The 22037-nt window shown below is 28.7% G+C and overlaps 2 protein-coding genes across 2 annotated transcripts; both read left to right on the plus strand.

The window, feature by feature from the left end:
* The first annotated feature begins 82 nt into the window (after positions 1–82).
* LOC107436997 (pyridoxine/pyridoxamine 5'-phosphate oxidase) lies at positions 83–20797 on the plus strand. The gene is made up of 7 exons (XM_043046001.3): positions 83–228; positions 1004–1151; positions 5031–5130; positions 7001–7054; positions 7241–7369; positions 7988–8064; positions 17210–20797. The coding sequence occupies exons 1-7, from the start codon at positions 117–119 to the stop codon at positions 17373–17375; spliced, it is 786 nt and encodes a 261-aa protein (XP_042901935.2). The 5' UTR covers positions 83–116; the 3' UTR covers positions 17376–20797.
* Positions 10583–15370, plus strand: LOC147804075 (uncharacterized). The gene is given in 2 exon segments (XM_087150461.1): positions 10583–13921; positions 13952–15370. Coding segments are annotated over 2 exon segments (4518 nt in total). The 5' UTR covers positions 10583–10729; the 3' UTR covers positions 15278–15370.
* Positions 20798–22037: the final 1240 nt, after the last annotated feature.

Here is a 22037-nt window from a genome sequence, read left to right on the forward strand (position 1 = left end):
CATAAATATAAATTATTATCAGCTAAAAATTATTCTATTAACTACTTAAATAATTAAAATGAATTCATTATAAATATTTTCCAAATTATAAAAGTAAATATGGCAACTATTTAGATATGCTAAACTTAAAATTTTATCGTCTGCTGAACTTATCAATTTTAAAGAACACAATTTTAAAAACAAATTTAAAAATGGATATTGCTCCAAAGGAATCAGTAGATTTACGAGGCAAGGAAAAGTTGTTGGTTTTAGAATCTTCCTGGGTTTTCATTTGAAATTATTGCTTTGAGATTCGGATAAAAATTATTTAAACTTTTCTAAGAATGTAACTTTAAATGATTTACATATGCCTCCTTCATAAATGTATATTTACTTATCCGTTATTATATTCTATTCACGATCTGATTTGATTGCTGCGTGAGTAGACCGGGCCATTGCCCTGTGGTCAACTAATGGCAGTTCTCTAAATATTTTCATTTGTTGAAAAGTCAACATTTAAATCTTCGATTTAGTTTATATTACTTATGTTTGACTTATATTTGCAGAATTGGGGATATTTCCGTATCGTGATCTGTGGCAGAATAATCGGCGTAACTACCACTATAAATATTAAAATACCAATTCACTAGTATATAAGACATGCTAACTTGATTCTATATTGAGGTACCTTTTGATAGATGAAGGTTGACATGGTCGATTTATAATTCCCCTCAAGTCTTAGCAACTTTTGGGCAGCAGCCTGCGAGTAATTAAAAAAAAAAAAAACATCACAGAAAGGGACCAACTCGAAAGGTATAACTTGTAGCTAACCTCTAGCAAACATCCACATGTTTTTTTTGTTTTAAAAAAATTTTCAATTTTAAAATCTATTTGGCACCTCGACGATTGCAGATTAGGATACAAAAATATCTCCACAAAAATTTAACAAGCATACTCAGCTTAATCTGGCCTTTATTTTGTTATTATTTCTATTTTATTAAGTTTTGGAAATTTTATGTTATAGGTTTAAGAGTTCCATATGATAACAAGGACGCAGAAAAGGATTTTGCAATAAAGGATCCCTTAAAGTTATTTGATCTGTGGTTTAATGTTGCTCGTAATACAGATAGCATTATAGAGCCTAATGCTATGGCATTAGCGACAGCGACTAAGTAAGTAGCTTTTTCTTTTCTAAAAAGTGTAGAATTGGTTTCAAATATTGGAAAATTTCTGATCTGCTACAAAATAATCGCAAAATCTTGACAACTTCTAGTCAGCGACCTGTGAGAAACTAAGAAAAACATCACAGAAGGAAACCAACTTAAAGGTTATAACTCGTAGCCACTATCAGGCAAACCTCTAAAGGTTCTTTTTTTTTTTTCTTTTTAAAAAAATTGCAAGTTTAAAATTGATTTGGCAATTGTTAACAGATCACAAGACAGAAATATCCCCCCCCAAATACTTTAGAATATTTAATTATGTAATATAGAAATAGGACAATCTCCCGGAAAGTAAATTATAGTTGATACATTTCTTTCTTCAAATTAAATTGATATGTTCGATATAATTTTTAAGTTAAAAATACAAAGAAAATGAAACTAGAAGAATTTTTTATATTTTTCTGCAATTTTTTTCTCTCCAAAACTCCGAAATGCTTTTTTCTTTGAGGAAGTGCCCTGCTCTTTTATATTCCTAGGGAGAACTCTGATTATGCATATTTTAGTTAGGCAATAATTTAGAAAGCATGAATGCTCTTTATATCAAAAATAGAATTTTGAAAGGGTTTAATAAATATTAAAACATATTTTCTGTTTGGTTTTGAATAACAATTTTATTTTTTAAAATTGTCAAGTGCTGTTTTATTTTAAGGGATTTGTCGTTCTTGTAGACTTTAGATGCAATATACAAACTTTATGATCAGGTAATGCTGTTGTTACATTGATATTTTTGATGTTTTACTGCAGTGTTTTCCAAACTTATGAATTTTGTGTACCCTTTCTAAATTTTTCGTAACGCTGTGTACCCCTAATAAAAAAATGAATGTATTTTTTAATATAAAAAATGCACAAAAGTTAAGAATCACAACTGGCTGTTGACACCACTGATTACACAGGCCTGCGATGAAAAAAATACAAGGGGTCTGATAGCTGAACTTAATGTATTTTTTGGTGCTGAAATGGAAAATAATAATGAAAAATGTCCATCACGTCACGTTTTTTAGAAAAATACAATTTTACTGGAATTTTATGGATATTTACCATAAAAAAAATTTTCATTTTTGAATTTCGTCCCTTTTTGATGGACCAGCATTCCACTTTGGTCAAACCTACAAAAGTACCCCTCTATCACAACTTCCTGTCACCGTCCCTCACTCTGTAACTATCTCTTTCTACCAATAGCGTCGCGAGAATCCTTATCTAGGTCCGCTGACCTCTCAAAAACACTAGCAAGCGTTACAGGGAGTCATTTTAAAGTTTGCTTTTTTCTGTGCGTTTCGTGAAACATGGCTTTGAGTTCAAGACATTGTGAAAATTTCCCAGTTGACTTTTGTTATACATGTGGCGAATATAGTGTAGTTAAAAATCGCATGAGGAGCATTACAGACTATGTAAGACAACTTTATCTCGCATATTTTGACATGGAACTCGGAGATCAGGACAAATCTTGGGCACCTCATAAAGTTTCTGTGCAGTGTCTCAATGATCTACACTTATGGCATCAAGGAAAGAAGACTACTTTACGATTTGGAATTCCTGTGACGTGGAGAGAGCCCCAAAACCACTTTGATGATTGTTATTTCTGTTCCTGCCATGTTCGTGGGTGTAACCGAAAAAATCAAAGACTAATATCTAAACCTGGCTCTCGTCCTGAACAAAATAAAATATATCGACCACAGTAGGACCATTTGCAGCGATTTGAAAGTTATCTCCATGCTTCTTGGTTAGCAAGGGGGATTTATAAAGTACCCATGTTTCATTTGTGAGTGGGACAGCCGTGACAAGACTTAACATTGGGTAAAAAAAGAATGGCCGAAAAGACAAAATCTTGACCCAGGCACCAAGAACGTTATTCGAAACAGCTTCTTAGTTGATCCGAAAAAAGTATTGTTACTTCCGCTACATATAAAATTAGGTGTAATGAAGCAGTCTGTTAAGGCTGTTCCAAAAGATGGCAATTGTTTTAAATACCTGTGCAAAAAGTTTCCAGATTTATCCCAAGCTAAGTTGAAAGAAGCAATATTTGTTGGTCCAGATATCCGCAAACTCATGAAAGATAAAGAATTTGAGACTAACATGAGAGACAGAAACGGAAAAAGAAGCTTGGGTTGCTTTCAAAGACGTCGTCAGTAAATTTCTAGGTAATTACAAGGATCCTGATTATAAGGAAATTTTGTAATGAAAATGCTGGACAAATTTAAAACGTTGGGTTGCTCCATGAGTGCAAAAATGCATTTCCTTCACTTACATGTGGACTTTTTCCCTGAAAATTTAGGAGCAGTTAGCGAAGAGCAAGGAGAAAGGTTCCATCAAGATATCAGAGATATTTAGCGTAAATATCAAGGAAGATGGGACAAGAACATGTTCACTGACTACTGTTGGATAATAGCTCGGGATAAACCTGAGATTAAGCATGAAAGAAGATCATCAAAAATAAGTTTCAGAGGAAAACGAGTATATACTTAAATAGAAATATTTCTCTTTGGTATTTTGCTTGTTTTGTTTTTTGTTTCAAACTTTCATATAGACATACACAATATTTGTTATTCTTGGTAAATCGTCAATTTTACGTAAGTTAAATGGTATGTTGGATTGTATGATGGTTTGTTGGATTTAAATGGATAATAAATAATAAAAACAAATAGGAAAATAAAATATATGAAACATACAAATATAAATAAAAACAAATTAAAATGGTATGTTGGTGATTTTCTTCTATAAACTGATGTAAAAAGTTTGAACACAAAGAACTTTATTGTTTTTCTCTTGACCAGAGGTGACTTCTGCTGTCTGGTAACAGTATTTTTTATTCATTTTAACCTATAAAAAGTCAACTGATAGCTCAAAAATCAATTTTCTTTCACAAGATTAAATTTTACATAGATGAAAATGAATGAAGAGAACAATTACCGGATAGTACATGCAAAATTATTTGAGAGAATTCCTTTCCAAATAGGATTTTAGTAAAAACATTAATATCGATTTTATAAAAAATCCTGATGTGATTGGGGAAAATGAAGGTCATTTTCAAAATCAGCACATCAAATAACATATAAATCAACAATAACTTCTCTTGTATTTTTCAAAAAGTTCAATTTCGCAGGCTTGTGTTATTAACTGTTAACTCTGCAAAAAATAGCCAATAGAAAAATATATAATCGTAAATTTTTATGGCTAGCTTTGTTTTTAAATAAAATTTTCTGAAATTTTCATTTGTTGCAAGATATTTCGCATAAGAACGCATACCCCCTCTAAACTGTTTCTGTACCCCTGGGGGTACGCGTACCACACTTTCGGAAACTAGGGGTCTGTCCAGGCCGAATTTACTACCGTTTAGCGGTACCTTCACAAATTCAATTTTAGTTAAAACGGTAGTTTCACAAATTCAACTTTAGGAAAAACGGTAGCTTCACAAAATACTTTTTCTTAAAATTTTGTTTTTGTATCCCTTAAGAAACATTAAATCTATATTTTTAGCATGTTTTAGTGTTGATTTTTTAATATAATTTTTAATTTTTCACAAATAATGTCTAAATTTTCACAAAATAGGTACCTTTCAGAAAAACCTAGACAGACCCCTGGAAACACTTTTACTGAAATTAATACTCCATTAGTAATTGAAAAGAGTCAGGACAAAAATGTTCTAACATTGTCATTTCAAGAATATTAAAATAGAGAAGTTTTAATGAATTGCAAGAAATTTATACAATGAAGCTGTCTTAACTCTATTTATTGTTTTAAAAATATTGACATTTTTTTAAATCGAAAATATAAGATTGGAAATTTTCTGCTTAAAATTCTTTACTAATTTATTTATTTACACTTTTATTTAAGGAGTGGAAAACCTTCAGTGCGTTACCTACTTTTAAAAGGTTATGGCAAAGATGGATTCTCCTTCTTTTCCAATTATGAGAGCAGAAAGGGAAAAGAAATTGTATGTTAATCAAGTTCTTTTTTTGTGTGTATTAAGAAGTTTTGTTTCTTCCTTTTCAAATGGATTCATGAATTAGTTTAATAATAATTATAGTGGTCAATTTTATAAATAAAGAAATTGTTTTTAAAAATAAATATAAATTTTGCATTTAGAAAGTTTTCAATGAACACTATAAATCAAGAACAATGAAAAAGAGTCAAGTTAAAGTGAAAAATCTTATTATTCTAAATATTTTCAATCTTTTCATAACTTTATCTGCTGTCAAGAATTTAGCTAATAATATCACTTTTATATTCAATTAAGATGTAATAACATTAAATTCAACAGTTTAGTTGTTTTTTGAGAACCAATTTAATTTAATTGGAGTTTCGTACAATCTATATTTCTCCTTCTGAAGCTTTTAAAATTTTTTAATTTTCTTCAAAAATAAGTTTTACTTGTTATTTTTGATAAAAAAAAATTAGATTAGTCGTATTATTCTCGTGAAAAATAATTTTATTAATTATTTTAAAAAAATGTCTGAGTAAAATAATAATTTCAAACAGTCATTCTAATGTGAAATCACTTAAATAATATATTTTCATAACATATAAATTGTATTTGTCTGTATTACAATATCCTTTGTTACGGGCTAGTTACATTCAAAAACATTAACATACTAATTATTATCATTCTGAAAATCAGTACATTTAGTAATTGATCATATAAATTAATTATGAATTTCATTATGGTAATCTTGTTAGTGTAAGTGATGTAAGTAGCATCTAAAATTTCAAAAAGTGATGATCAATTTGTAGCTTTGTCAATTAAAGGAAGTTAAAACTGGCGAACTTTTTTAATTTCATTCTTTTAGTTTATTATAAAAAAGGAATACTCAAAATACATTTAATGTTTCATCCTGGATGATCGTAATATTAGTATTAACGAATGAATTGTAAAATTTAATGTTAATGAAATAAAATTATAGGTTTTTAAGTGCATGTTCTATCATTGACATTATAATAAAGATTTTAATTAAATAATTATTATATTCTGATAAGATATTTACTATCATTTAATATAATTCACATCAAAATATCAATAACTCAAGCAGTTAAAATTTAAATAATGAATTTCTTTTCTGTAGCAATAAACATAAGTTAGAATTTTTTATATCCTTGAAAATTTTGAGTAGTTAGTTAAATTGCTAAAGAACTATTTAACATCTTATTTTCAAATTTTAATTAAAACGTTGTCAATTGTAAAGTGAGTCATTTTTAGAAAAAAAAATATTAATAAACCCTTGGAAAACCTCTGCCGAACTCTTGAAAGACCTCTACTGAACCCTTGGAAGACCTCTGCAAAACCCTAGTGTTGCACGAAACACAATTTGGGAATACCTGATCTAGGTTATTCAAATAAATTGTATAGTCTGGAGCTATAAATGGATGAAATATTATTTACATAATAAAGAATTGGATTTTTGATGTACCAAAAAATATAGTCATTTTATTAAGCTGAACCATACCAGGTATGGTTTAATTTAATGCATTATTGATAAGTTACAAGAGTATGAATAATATATCTAGCTATAAATGTAATTAAAGACTATTTTATAGTTCGCATTTTTTTGTTTTCAAGCAAAGATTAAAAGCACCAAAATTAGCACTATCTATGAAAATGGGTAATGAAATAAGTAAATAGTTAAAAATATGCTTGATGTTTTTTTATTCAATTGTTTTTCTGTTTTATTAAGTCTTGCATAAAATGTTCTAATTTATTTCTTCAATAATTATGCATAAAAAATTATGAAGGGAATATAACACAAATACATTTGCTTTAACTTTCAGATTCTAAGTTTTATTAAATTAATTCTTTTTGTTTAAATTAGGCTGAAAATCCTCAAGTAGCACTTTTATTCTATTGGGATTCGTTGTGTCGTCAAGTAAGAATAACTCTTTTATCAAAAATTATTATAAAGTTTTTATCATATTTGTTATACTAGGTTTAAGTTGGTTTATTAGGTTAGTCATCTGATTTTTTTGGTTTTACTTATTTTTTCCTTTTTAGAGTTTAGAACTTTGGCTTATATTATATAGAAAATTAATTATTGCACGTATAATATTTATAGATTAGAATTGAAGGAACTGTAGTTAAACTTAGCGAAAAAGAATCTGAGGATTATTTTCACCAACGTCCTCGAAGTAGTCAACTTTCTGCTTTAGCCAGTCACCAGAGTGAAGTTATTGAATCAAAAGATGTAGGTAAAATAGATTACATACTTTGACTTTTGTCATCAGCAAATTAAAATATATATATTTATGACTATTTGAATTATTAAAAATTTTCACTTTAATTTAAATTTTCCCTGTCTTTATCTAGTTTTATGATTCTCACCTGGTGGTCCATATAGAAGTCACCAGTGGTCTGTAAGAAGACCATCATAATTAAAAAAAACATGTGTTTATTACTAAAACATAGATTTAAACTGGAATAAATCAAACTAAAATAAAATATATTTTTGTTGCATAGTTACTTTCAAATTTGGAATCATGTACAGGTGCTATATTTTTTAAAGAATAAGGTCAGTAAAAGACACGCCAATAAATCATTTTACATAAACACTGGAAAGTAATGCACAGTATATTTCATCTTATTTTCTCAATATATGTTTAGCATTAAAGTTACTATATTTTTTTATTATAAGATATTATATTTTTGACACTAAATAACATAATAATAAGATTGAATTGATAGTGGGTATTTGAACAACAGTGAAATTTAAATATTTTTTTTTTCAAATTTGCATTTCTATTAATTTTTGATAGTGGATAACAATTACTTATTACAATTTAATTGTGATACAATTTTTGTTTAGGTTCTTGTAAGAAAAAAAGAAGAATTGGAAAATAAATATCCGGAAGGTACTTCCAAACTTCCTAAACCTGATTACTGGTATGTATGAAGGATATATTTATTTCAAACAAAATTTTAGTTTTACCTACTAAGTTTTATTTTTTTTAAAAAGTAGGATATATTTAAATTTCGAAAAGTAAAGTTTCATTATTCCCAAGAATATTTTAAAGCTAGGATATAGTGCTTATAGGGTAGCTAATATATATATTTTTTAAACCTATGCAGAAATTATTAATTAAACTGAAAATAATAGTAAAACACTCCTAAACCATTACAGACCAGCCACTTTTACTACCCATACAAGCTGGTTCTGATTGATTTAAAATAAGTGGGCTTCATGCTATCACCAGGAATGGAATCCAAGTTTTTTACAATGACAGTACATTTCCTTATTTAGTGTGCCATCGTATTTTACTGAAAAAAATATAAGCATTAAATTTGAGATGTTTAATAATTTCCCATTAAATATTTAAATACATAAAAGTGAAGCTGTTTTTCAAGTTTTTATTTTAGATTTAGGTTTTATCTATTTCTATCAAGAAGACTGGCTAAACAATACTATTTTTTAGATTTAACTTTCTGAAATAGGATTGCGAAATTAAATTGCAGAATCAACTACCACTATATTGAAATCAAAATTATTTAATGATATTATTGATGATTAATTGATAATTATTAGACATCAAATAATCATTTGTTGCCTCATTGATTGTAATATTAATTAGTAATTAATGTTAAATGTTGCATTAAATTTTCTTTAGTCTTTAATGAGTATCATAAAATTAATAAAAGTTAACTGATGGAAATGGAAAATTAAATTAAACATAAAGAGGGGAAGAAATATTTATAATTATATTTGCAGTAAACTTCATGAGCTTTGAAGGAGAGAATTAAAATAATATGAATCAAAACCACTTAAAATATATATATGTAAATTTAAATCCATTTGGCGATACCTCCAGAAATTATAATTTTTTTTTTTATTATTAGAAATTTAATATATTGTGTATAAGATCTACTTAATAATAAAGTGTGAGCAAAGTATTTTCCATTATAAGTATAGTCAATGTAATTTTTAACTATGTGGGAAATGATTATTGATTTTCTTCCTCATTCCATTATAAATCTTAATTGTCACTGAATATTTGATTTTTAAAGTATTTCTCATATTGTACAAGAGGACATTTTTTTTAAATTTTAACTAAGAGTAGGAACTTACAGCTATTGTTATATTTATAGTTCACAAAAAATTTTAATCAAATAGATCCATTTTTGAAAACCCACATAATTTTATATTCAAATCACAAAGTTTGTCTAAGTCACATAGTTTGAAATAAATGATTAAATTTTTTTTATCATTTATTTCAAACTATGTGACTTAGACAAACTTCAAACTAACTTAAAATTTTTCAATGATACTAACTGCCATTGGCAACCAGCTTGGTCACCTTTCAAATTTATCTTGTACAACATATAAACTTTAATGATAATCAAGCCGAATGCTCAGCATTTAATATATTTAAATATTCTAATTCTTCAATCCCTCCTCCAATCCTAACACCTTAACTAGTTTTAAAGAATATATTAAAAATTTTTTTTCACCATCCATCTGTTACCTGGGGCTTTGCTCGCTTGGAAGTACTTTGATTTTAATGTTAACTATTTTTAAAAGATGTCTTTATTGAACTACAGTAACAGTATAAAATCTGTACTACAGCCCCTTAAATTATTCAAACCACTATAAGTATGAGTTTAGGATATTTTAGTATAGTAGCAGCAAAAGTATTAAAATTATTTCCACCTCTGTCGTCATATAAGATAGCAAATTCACCCCAATGCTTCATTGCTTGCTTTATTACTTCTTTACCGAATCATAGCTTGAGTATTATTCAAGCTGTGGTTCAAAATAATACTGTATATATGCTATTATTGATATAATACTCTATGTATGCTAATAATTTGATATTATACTGTATATATGCTCATATAATACTGTATGCATGCTGTTGCTCGAAAAAGGCAAGCTCCATCCCTAATAATTGGTATGACAGTATGTGGCACCACAGCACCGTTTAGGTTTAAAATTTCGAATGACATTTTAGAAAGGTTCAAAAATAAATCTAAATTACTTTGTTACTATTATTATAGTAATAGATAAATAAAGATAAAGAATAAGATAAATAAATAAAGAATAGTCCAATAGATAAAGAAATATCCAAGTTTATGTGCCACAGAAGAGAAATATATGTATAATTACTAATATTATATTACTACAGAACAATAATATAACTATTTCTGTTGGATAATGTAAAGTCTAAAAATATTAAAAAGATAATTGGTTGGCAAAAGCATAAATTAAATAAATAAACACATAAAGAGATAAATTTAAAAAAATAAAAAAACAGACGATAAAATTAGAACACAAAAAGAAAGTTGTTGATTATTTTTAAGATTAGTTTTATTGTGGAATTTGTGTTTCCGTATATCCCGTTACGGGGTCTTCTAGTTGTTTATAATCTTTTCACTATCCCGTTACGGGTACTGTATATTTGTTACTGTTTGTTAATAAAAGTTTTTTATAATAAAAAAACTGAACAGTTCTTGATATAGCTTATGATACGTTACAGCTATATTAAATTGGTGGCAGCGTCGGGATTGACTTACCATTTGATTTAAAGGAATTGTGCTTCAAATATTATTCCTTATGGCTTTCTTGGGACGAGCAAAGAAGTGTGATTTGGTAGAATTATGTAAGGAATTGGGTGAAACTATTATTGAAAATGTTACAGTATGTGAGTTGATAAATCTAATAAAAAAATCTGAAAATTACGAAGTGAATCTAGTTAAAGAAATATTAGAAGCAATTAAAGAAAATCGTATCGAAAAAGAAGAAAGAAAACGCCAAGAAGAAAGAAAACGCCAAGAAGAAACAGAAGAAAGAAAACGCCAAGAAGAAAAAGAAGAAAGAAAACGCCAAGAAGAAGAGGAAGAAAAACTACGCCAAGAACGGCAAAAACAAGAAGAACGCCAATTTGAACTCGAGAAATTAAGGCTTAGTGCCCAATTAAGTGGCCCTTCAAGTCAAAATATTGGTACTACTCTGCGGAATAAGTTGGATATTCATAAGTTAATGCAGAATTTTGATCCTAAGGAAGATGAAATTAGTCTTTATTTGGTAATTTTTGAGCGTCAAGCAAAACGAGCAGAAATACCAAAAGAAGAGTGGGTTACTCATTTATTATCTTTTCTTTCACCGGACATAACAAAATTAATAGCAAGAGAATCTGAAGAACAAACGTACAACTATGATCACGTTAAGGAAATTTTAATGAAGAGGTTTAAGCTAAGTCCAGAAAAATTTAGGATCAAATTTATTCAGCACCAAAAGAAGTTCGATAATAGTTGGAAAGATTTTGTTTTTGAATTAAGGAACTATTTAAACGAATGGGTTCAAGGATTGGAAGTAAAAGATTTTGAAACCTTGCTGGATCTAATGGTTACTGATCAAACTAAACGAAGAGTTTCCAATGAAGTGCGTGATCATTTTATAGACACTTGGTCAAAAATAACTTCATCTACAAAGCTGGCAGAAATACTTGACGAGTACGAGAATGTACGTGGAAGTCGCAAACGAATTGACTTGCAGGTAAATTCTGAAAATCGGAGATTCAATTGGCGAGAAGAAAATGCCACACGGAAAAATTCACAGGGAGCTACTTCAAAGAATAGCCGAAATGAAGAAAATAAAAGAAAATATGAGTACAAGCAAGCAAATTATGATCAATTTGATAGACGTACGCCTTTAAAATGTTACGAATGTGGATCTACTAATCACTTATGACCTCAGTGCCCGAAGCTTAAGTGCCAAAAGCCACCCGCTCAAGTTAATCGAATCGGAGTAGGACACGAAGAAGACAAATTACTAACTCCGTACACTCTTATGGCGAAAGTAAATGGAGTTAGGATGCCAGTTCTTCGAGATTCAGGTGCAACTATTGATATCATCTGCAGAAAATATGTGACTCCAGATATGTTTACTGGCGAAACTGTGTGGGTACAACAACCATTAGATGAAGGCCCAACTTGTTTACCATTAGCAAAAGTTTCGTTATCTGGTCAGTTTGGCAACATTGTAACCAAAGCGGCTGTGGTTAGAAGTGAGTTGGATAAAGGTCGATATCTCCTTGGGAATAGAACAGCGGCTAGATTGCCAAATCTGCAAATGACGCCAATGCAAATTTCAGAGTTAAACGCAGTTAGTACCAGATCGCAAGCTCGTTTAAAAGCAGAAAATGAAGAATATGAGCAACAAAATTCGAACGATACCGAAAACTCTTCCGAATAAGATAATAAAAATCAAGAAATTATTTTAGATGAAAAAGATGACGAGCCAGGTTTAGAAACGGATGCCGTCAGTTCAGAAATGGAAGAGATATTACCAACTCTAAATGCCAACTCTGATGAACTTTCTTTAATACAGGTAGATCACGATGAATTCGTTAAAGCTCAACAGGAAAGTGCCGAGTTAAAATCAGTTTTTAAAACTGTGGAAGAAGTTATTCAGAATCAAAACAGTAAACATCGCTATCTGGTTGAAAGAAAACTTCTTTTTAAATGCCAAGAAGGACGATTAGGAGAAGAAAAAAAACTTTTAGTTATACCTGAGAAATTTAGAAGCCGAATTTTAAAGTTATGTCATGAAAGTACTTCCGGGCACCTTGGCGTAACCAAATCCAAAGATAGATTGGCGCGATATTATTTTTGGCCAAAATGCTATAAAGAGATGGAAGAATTCGTACGAACCTGCGATAGTTGTCAAAAAGCGGGGAAACCAAATGATAAAAAAAAGGCTCCTTCAAAAATTGTACCGGTCATACAGGAAATATTCTCAAAACTAAACGTTGATGCAGTTGGTCCTCTTCCCACCACGCCAAGTGGAAAAAGATACTTGATTACAGCCATTTGTATGTCGTCAAAATATCCAGAAGCAATCCCAGTGAATGATATAGGATCTGTGTCGGTGACTGATGCCCTACTTAATATTTTTTGTAGAACTGGTTTCCCACGAGAAGTCCAATGCGATCAAGGAACTTCTTTTATGAGCATGCTAACAACTGAGTTTTTTGATCGATTTGGCATAAAGGTTCGGCATAGTTCCGTTCATCACCCACAGTCGAATCCTGTAGAAAGATTTCATAGAACTATCAAGCGGATCTTACGGGTACTTTGTTTGGAGTCCAGTTCTGACTGGGAGAAGTTTTTACCATTTGCCCTTTTGGCTTTGAGAACTATAACACATGAAAGTACAGGATTTTCGCCAGCAGAGTTAGTACACGGAAAAAATTTGTGTACTCCTGAAACTTTGTTGTATGAACAGTGGACCAAAAGAGAAATAGACGAATCTCCTGCGACGGAATACGTTTTTCACCTAATAAACCGTTTAAAAAGATGCCAAGAAATTGCAGTTAACAAGATGGAAGATGCAGCGTTAAAAAGGAAATCGTATTACGATAAAAATAGTATTAGGAGAGAGTTTAGTGCCGGAGATTTGGTTCTTGTTTTGGCTACATCTAGAGCTAATAAATTGTCTGCTCAATGGATTGGCCCGGGGAAGATAGAAAGCAAAATGTCTGAAACTAATTATTTAGTGAATATTCCAGGAAAAAGAGAGAGTTCACAGATTTATCGCGTAAATATGCTTAAACCATATTATAAACGGCCTGCAATAATTAATTTTCTATCCTGTGCAGAAAACGATTCTTCATCTTTAGAACAAGATATTGACTTTCCACAAGTGTATATTTCACCAGATGAATTTGATGTATCTGAAATGATTAAAGACAGTCACCTAGATAATCGCCTTAACGGACATGAAATCAACCAATTGAGGAATATTTTAAGAAGATATTCGAAAAGTTTTTAAAATAACCCAGGAAAAACTAACTTAATTGAGCATGACATTCAACTTAGTACAAATAAGCCAATTATTTCCAAGCCTTACCGAACTTCACCCAGACAAACCAAAATTTTAAAAACTGAAGTGCAGAAAATGTTGGACTTAAAAATTATTGATTTAGGTGAGAGTGATTATACTTCTCCTATGATCCTAGTAGAAGCACCAAATAAAGATCCAAGGCCCTGCATTGATTACCGTCGTCTCAACGAAATAACGGTAACACAATATTTCCCACTTCCGAACATAGAAGACCGAGTTGAAGAGGTAGCCAAGGCAAAATTTATCAGTCTTTTAGATTTCGCCAAGGGATATTGGCAAATTAAGCTTAGTCCAAACGCTCAAAGATTAGCTCCTTTTGTTACCAGTTTCGGAACTTATAGGCCATTACGACTTCCATTTGGGTTTAAGAATGCCCCTTATTTTTTTAGCAAATTAATGGCACGACTACTAAAGGGTATAGAAGAATTTGCAGTGCCATACCTTGATGATATAGCAATTTTCTCAGATACCTGGGATCTTCATTTAGAACATCTTAATTGTGTATTGCAGCGTATCAAAGAAGCAGAACTTACAATGAAACCTTCAAAATGCCGTTTTGCGCAAGATCATGTTCTTTATCTAGGACATATTGTCGGACAAGGCTATAGAAAACCCTCTGATATAAAAACACGAGCAGTTGCCGAATTTCCTGTACCTAAGACCAAAACTGAGATCAGAGCATTTTTGGGACTAGCGGGCTATTACAGTCGATATATACCAATGTTCTCTGTTCTGGTTGCACCATTAACAGATACTTTAAAAGGCAAAACAAAAAAGGGAGAAATTACCTGGACGATTGAATGCGAAGAAGCCTTTAAGAAACTAAAAGAAAAATTAACGAGCCAACCTATACTCTTCTCTCCCAACTATGAAATGGAATTTATCTTGCAAACAGATGCTTCGGAAATTGGTATGGGTGTGGTATTAACACAACTAGATAATGAAGGCCATGAACACCCCATAATATATCTGAGTAAAAAGTTTAATGAGTCCGAAAAAAAATATTGTACTACGGAAAAGGAATGCGCCAGTATAATTTTTGCCAGCAAAAAATTACGACACTATTTAGATGGGCAAAAGTTTACTATTCAGACTGATCATCACCCGCTAACTTGGCTTAAAACAAATGCTAGTTCAAATGCCAGACTTATGCGTTGGGCTTTAGCATTACAACCGTTTAATTTTAAAATTGTGCATAGAGCTGGTACTAAGAACAAGAATGCAGATTGTCTCAGTAGAGTATCTTTAAGTTCTTGATTTGAATTAGACAAAAGTTAATTGATGGGGAGGAATGTGTAAATAATGTTTGTTTTTCTTATTGATATTGATACAGATTAGTCTTATTTCCTTATTCATATGCATGATTTATTTATTTTAAAAAAACTAACTCGTAAAGAAAGTAGTTGCTATTAAAGTTTGAATTAAAGCTCTAATTAAAGTGAAAATATAAAATAAAAATGTATTGAAGTTTTTGAAATTGAACCAGTTAAGTTTAATTTAAGAAAGTATTTAAAAATGATTATATTGAAAATGAAACATAGGTGTAAAGCGAATTTGTTTGTAGAGAAAAGTGCTAGTGTTCTTAAATATGTTATTTTTTATGCATATAAATATTAACAAGATTGAGTAGAATCTAATTATGTGAAGCTTAAAAGTGTTAAGTATATTGTTTGGATTAAAAAAAAATAGTCATACCAAGATAAAAAAAATAAGCACTTTGAAAAAAAATCTGGTTAGCTTCAGTTTTTAGATATTGTTGTATATATGTAAATAGTTATGTTAATTTGTATTTATTTTGTGTGAAGTTAAATTATAATATTTATTTACATTCTAATTTTATTTCGAATATTTTACTTTGATATCAAAATTGAGTTACAAGTGAATTGTCCATTAATGTTTACTGCAAGAGTCTAAAAATAATTTAGAAATTTTAAGTTTTAAAGTTAATTATTGTACATCACTTCTAATGTAAAAATTGTATCTTGCATTTAATTTGACAATTAGAAAATTTAAATTTAAAAGTGAAATGTTTTGATTATAACATAATGCATTGGTTTCAACCTAAAGTTTTAGAGGACACAAAAAAGTCCATAATAAACTTTTCCCTTGTTTTCTATGGAAAAGTTCTTCCAAGGGGAGAGGAGTTGTAAAGTCTAAAAATATTAAAAAGATAATTGGTTGGCAAAAGCATAAATTAAATAAATAAACACATAAAGAGATAAATTTAAAAAAATAAAAAAACAGACGATAAAATTAGAACACAAAAAGAAAGTTGTTGATTATTTTTAAGATTAGTTTTATTGTGGAATTTGAGTTTCCGTATATCCCGTTACGGGGTCTTCTAGTTGTTTATAATCTTTTCACTATCCCGTTACGGGTACTGTATATTTGTTACTGTTTGTGTTGTTTGTTAATAAAAGTTTTTTATAATAAAAAAACTGAACAGTTCTTGATATAGCTTATGATACGTTACAATAATTTAAGAATAATTTTTATTAAATGGTATTGTTTTTTTTTAAAAAAAAGGTTGGTCTGAACTAATTGAAATTTTAAAATAACTCAAATTAAACAAGTCTTTATCGTACTATTACTACTTAATAAAAGTAACATAGTTAGCAGCATATATGAAAAGATATACTCATTTATTTTTATTAAAAATTATTAAGAAAATCATTGCACTTATGGACCAGAAGTCACAAGCTGTTTTTAAGAATTATGGATTTATAGAAAATTTAATAATATAATTTTGTCATTAATTAACTTAGCATACTTCGCAATATTTAGTTTATAAATACATTATTAAAGAGTTAATTATAAACATTTTCAGCACATCAGAATGTGTTGCCTTTTACTATTTTTAGCTTTGTAAATCAGATCATAATGAATTATGAAATTCTATGATAGTAACTTTTGAAAAATTTTAGGTTTTTTACTTTTAATTTAGATGCAGCACTCTACTGCAAACATAGTTTAAGATAGTGTCATGTTCTAGGAATTTTTTATTATTAAGAATTATTTTTTAAATATTAAGAAAAAGAAGATAAAATTCTTTCACATATGTATGTCTGTATTTCATATATATATATATATTCATATATCTCTGATATATATAAATAAATAAAATGTCTGTCTGAAATGAAATTTAAGTATTTTTCTTCGAAGTGAAATGTTTAAAACAAATTTTAATAGGGGTGGCTACAAAGTGATACCTGAATCATTTGAATTTTGGTGTGGAAGAAGCGATCGGTTTCATGATAGAATACGCTTTAGGAAACTGTCTGATAAGGAAAAAGCTGATGAAAAGTTGATCTATACCGGGGAAAATGGATGGATATATGAATATTTGTCTCCCTAATGCCTAGGATGTTATGTTTTGTACATGTTTTATATTTTGACACAATTTATATTTGCAATTATAATTATTTCTATGATGCATATTTACACTTCATTTCTTCAAAAAATTGTTATATATTTAGGCAGCTTAAAACTTGCTGTTTTATTTAAGAGTTTTAAAAAAATAATTGTTTATGTTTTGACTCATCCTATTTTTAATTTTATGAACTTGAAGAGTATCATTTTCTATTTTTAAAATTTAGAAGCTTGAAGCAATATTATAAGTCAAATTTTCAAATCTTATAAAAGAGCTTTTTTCATTAAAGAAAAAAAAAATAAAAAAACAACATGATTTCTATGTTTAATTTAGAAAAAAAAATTCTAAATTGGAGGTTACAAAACATAAATTTATTATAATTATTTGATTTTAATATAGAAATAATTTGAATCATTTTATAATTAAATGTTAATTTGTTACATTTTCTAATTTCCATTTTCTGGCTAATTTCATCCTCTATATCTGATAAAGGAAGGGTTCTCAAACAAATTTATGTCAGGGGTTCTTTCAAAATAGATTTCCAAAATTTCTCAAATGAAAATTAATTTTTTTCTAACCTTTAGCACAGGAAAATGTAAATTTTGTTTGTCAATATGCTATTATTCAGAGTACCAACCATATTAGTGCAGATGATTTCTGTTATTATTCACACAGTTTTATTTAATACATATTTCTACTTAATGTTATATTTGCCCACTATTTTTTTCCATTTTGAAAACTAGCATTTTCAGGGTATTTTATTAAATAATGAATATTTAGTAAACAAATTGCTAATTTTAAAATTAATCCTTGGGTTGGTAAAAAAAATTTGAAACTAACTTTAATTATATGGTGACTTATTCATATAATTATTATAGAACAGGAATTTTTCAATAAACTTATTTTTATGCAAACGGAAGAAAGCACAGTGTAAGGATCGCTACAGTTTGTATTGGTTGTCGAAAGGATTAAACAGTACCCAATTCAAACTTGGAAGAAAAAATTTGCTTTTGAAAAATCAGGTAAATTTTTAAAGCAGCGTATTCCAGGGTGTTGAGGAGAGAAAATGTCTTGGGCTATACTGGGCAGAATATGGTGGCTCAATGAATTTTCGACAATGAGTTTTATTGAAATCATAATACAATTTGTTGTTTATGTTCATTTATCAATTGAAATGTTTTTTTTTTAAATGAGATTTCATTATGATTTATCATAAATTAATTTATATGTCAACACAATCACTCAGATAACGAGAACCAAATAATCTGCAAATGAATAACCAAAATTATTCTGTAATTATTAGCAGTGTAAAGGACTTTATCAAATATTTTCTCAAGTTTTAAGTGTTATTAAACTTTTATTTTCTCAAATTTTTTTTTTTATGAACTTATACTGTTCTAATATATCAATTTTTTTTCTTATGTATAATTTAATGTAAAAAAGTGCTAATAGTATATGTTGCTTTATTCATAATTTGACTTTATATTTTATTTAGAGTTTTGCAAACTTAGAACGCATTTTTTTCATTTGAGCACTGAAAGGATTACGTTTAGTTTCTGGCAGAATGATTTTGTGCAATGAGAATTTGCGAATGGAATAATTACATTATATTTGGTGAATGCATTCATATTTTTTACCATAATTTATATCCCTACTGTGGTGTTTTTCCTAAGAAGGAAGAAAAAGTTTTAATTTTGATGTAAATTGGGCAATAAATTTAATGCTCTTAATTAGTTTACATAAATTACTGCTTATCATTGTCTTGATCAAGTATTTTTGTTCTATCTGGTTTAGAATTAAGAAAGTACTTTTTGTGCCTATAAGTATAATAAAGTTAAAGTATAGTTTCTTAAAATTAAAGTACAGAAGGCTTCAATAAAGACTGTAATAAAGAAATGATTTATAATTGTTGTTGTTGGAACCAATAAATTAAACTAAGATTTATATTTTTTTAAATTCCTCTTTTTCTGTTACATAGTTAAAGGCATGCTTGCATTTTATTACAGATGCAGTTATCTTCTAGATTTATTTTTGCACATTTGATTACTTTATATTTTCCTATTATTTTCTAAAAATTTATCAAACATGATGACTTATCTCCAAATAATTTAAATGCATAGTTGTATTTTTCTTTGAAATTTATAAAATTTTGAGAAGTACATTGGCCATATTTAATGTAACACTGTTTAGACATTATGTAATATGGCATTTGAATTATTTCATATTCTAATATTCCGAGATTCTTTTTCACATACTTTTTAAAATAAAGCCGCGGTGGCTCAGGGGATAGAGCGTTCCCTTTCCGATGAGGTGAACCGGGTTCAAATCCCAGTGATGGCTGGTTGAAACAAATTCTGCACCAATGTAAAATATCCTCAGTGGTAGACAGATCATGGGTTGGAGACCCGTTGTCGTTTGGAAATTACTGGGAGGTTCTCCTCTCCATGTAACGCAAATAGGGGCAAGTTCCATCAAAAAGTCAGCAGCGAAGGCAAATTTCTCCTAATACTTGATCCAGGAGTTCCCTTGTCTTCTGGATTGGGTTCAAAATTACAAGGCTAGTTGAACATTGGTAGGTATTGACCCAAAATTGGGTCGCCTGTTCAACGACGGTCATAAAATAAAATACTTTAAAATGAAAGAGCACATGAATTTGATCTATTTTGACACAATAATGCTTAAGCAATAAAAGTAGAAACAGATTAACTGTAGTTAAAAAAATTATTTTTTTTAAAATTTGTTTCTAAACTATAAATGGGCTTCCAAAAAAGCTTTTATAATAGGCAACATGTAATTTTCGTATTTTGTGAAGTAGCAGACTTAGACTTTATAGTTTGATATCATTGACTTTATTAAGTCAATGATTGTTGCCTTAAAATCAAAACCAGCAGGTTTTACTTCAATGGGGGACTAAAGATTTTTTCCACTAACATTGTTATTTGAATTCTCTTTTTTCCAAGTTTGAAGAAGATAACATCTAGGCAAAAATGTACACTGTTTAGTAACTAGTACCTATCATGAGTTGTTTATTATGCAAGCCAACTCGTGTGAATTTTCTATTCAGACTAAACATGAAATGGGCTTCCAAAATGGCTTTAATATGCCGCATTTTTTTTTATTATGTAGCAAAGTTAACAGAGTTTTTTAGGCAGTTTAACATCCTCAAGTTATTGAAGAATCAAAACAAACAGGTTTCACTTCACTGGGAAATTAAGATTTTTCTTCTACAAACCCACTTATAGTTTATAGTCTTAGCAGTTAATTTTGAGGATAACATTTAGACAATAATACATACGGTTGTGGTGTTAATTAGTTCCTCCTATCTTTTGTTGATTATTGTGAGAGTCAAATTTTCTATTCATTAAGGAGTTTGTATCTTTGTATTTAAATAAAGATAGATATACTTCTTGTTGTAATTTTACTGTGACAAAATGAATTAAATTTTATTTATTACAGTAAAAAGCATTTCTATTTATTCTTATTAATTTGCTAAGTAATATACCAAAAACAACTTGAACAGCTAAACTATTGTAAGTTATAACAAACCTCCTGAAATTGAACACTAAGTATCACTGTATCCCTTTGCTGATATGCTTATAAAGTGTGAACATGCTCAGTATTTTGGAAAGTTTAATTTTTACCTATTTAAATTTTTTTTCACCCTTCACCGCAAAGTTTTTATAAAAGCTTGTAAAGTATAAATTGAATTAAAATAAATATTGCTTTGATTAATCATTAAATTATACACTGTTTTATTACTCAATATCTTTTTAATTATTGAAAAGATTAAGAATATTAGTTTTCAGATTATTTATTAATAATTTCTGAAATAATAATTACTGTTAGGAATTAATAAGCATTTGAAAAAATTTGTGATTTAATTTTTTATAGTAAAATTATTTAAAAAAAGATGTCAGTATCAATAAATTAGGTTGATTTGTTTATGAGCAATATATATTTATCTCTGACAATGTTTTTTACTAATCTTACAAAAAATACATTTTATGTCCAACACCACAATACATTTATTAAAGTTACTAAGTACTTAGAAATATCTTTATGGTTTTAAAATCTTTTATTGTGTTAAATGTGTTACTTATAAAATCTTAGCTAAATGTTATTAACACATTTTTTTTTTTTAAATTTTCAAAATAGATCAATATCTCATTTTTTAAAATTTGAAGTTAAAAGTATACTACAACATATGTTGTTGTAGTACATGTACCCGTGAGACTTTTTTTTTCCCTTTTTATCATGTGAAAAATGAAGTTTGCATTGACAAGTATGTCGATCCACTTAAGTTTCATAGAATTATTCATTTCAAAGAAAATTATTATTTTAATTTTGAAAAAGAGTAGAACAGGGCAAGGCTAAAATGCCAGTGAGTCAAAAGTTAGTATGCATTGTCATTTTACAGTTAGTGTTTGCCATTTCTTCAAAAAGTAACTGGAAAAGCATTAAACAAATACAAGCCTTTAAATTTCAAATAAAACTATGGCCTTTTGGCCATAGTTTTATTTGGGTTATCATTTTACTACCTTTATGGGTTATCATTTTTTAAAATTGCTTATAAAACACTTTTAAATGAGAGAATAATTTTTAAAAAAAAAATTTCTTTCAAGTGTTTGTGTTTTAAAAAATATTTTT

This window comes from Parasteatoda tepidariorum, chromosome 9, assembly GCF_982258835.1.
Source record: "Parasteatoda tepidariorum strain Cologne lab strain chromosome 9, Ptep-v5.0, whole genome shotgun sequence".
NCBI lineage: Eukaryota > Metazoa > Arthropoda > Arachnida > Araneae > Theridiidae > Parasteatoda > Parasteatoda tepidariorum.

What these genes read in the sequence shown, in the direction of transcription:
- LOC107436997 (XM_043046001.3), top strand. Translation starts at nt 117, where the DNA reads ATGCTAAACTTAAAATTTTATCGTCTGCTGAACTTATCAATTTTAAAG. An exon ending in GGAATCAGTAGATTTACGAG is followed by an intron (nt 229 to 1,003) that starts GCAAGGAAAAGT and finishes TTTATGTTATAG; the next exon opens with GTTTAAGAGTTCCATATGAT. An exon ending in GCATTAGCGACAGCGACTAA is followed by an intron (nt 1,152 to 5,030) that starts GTAAGTAGCTTT and finishes CTTTTATTTAAG; the next exon opens with GAGTGGAAAACCTTCAGTGC.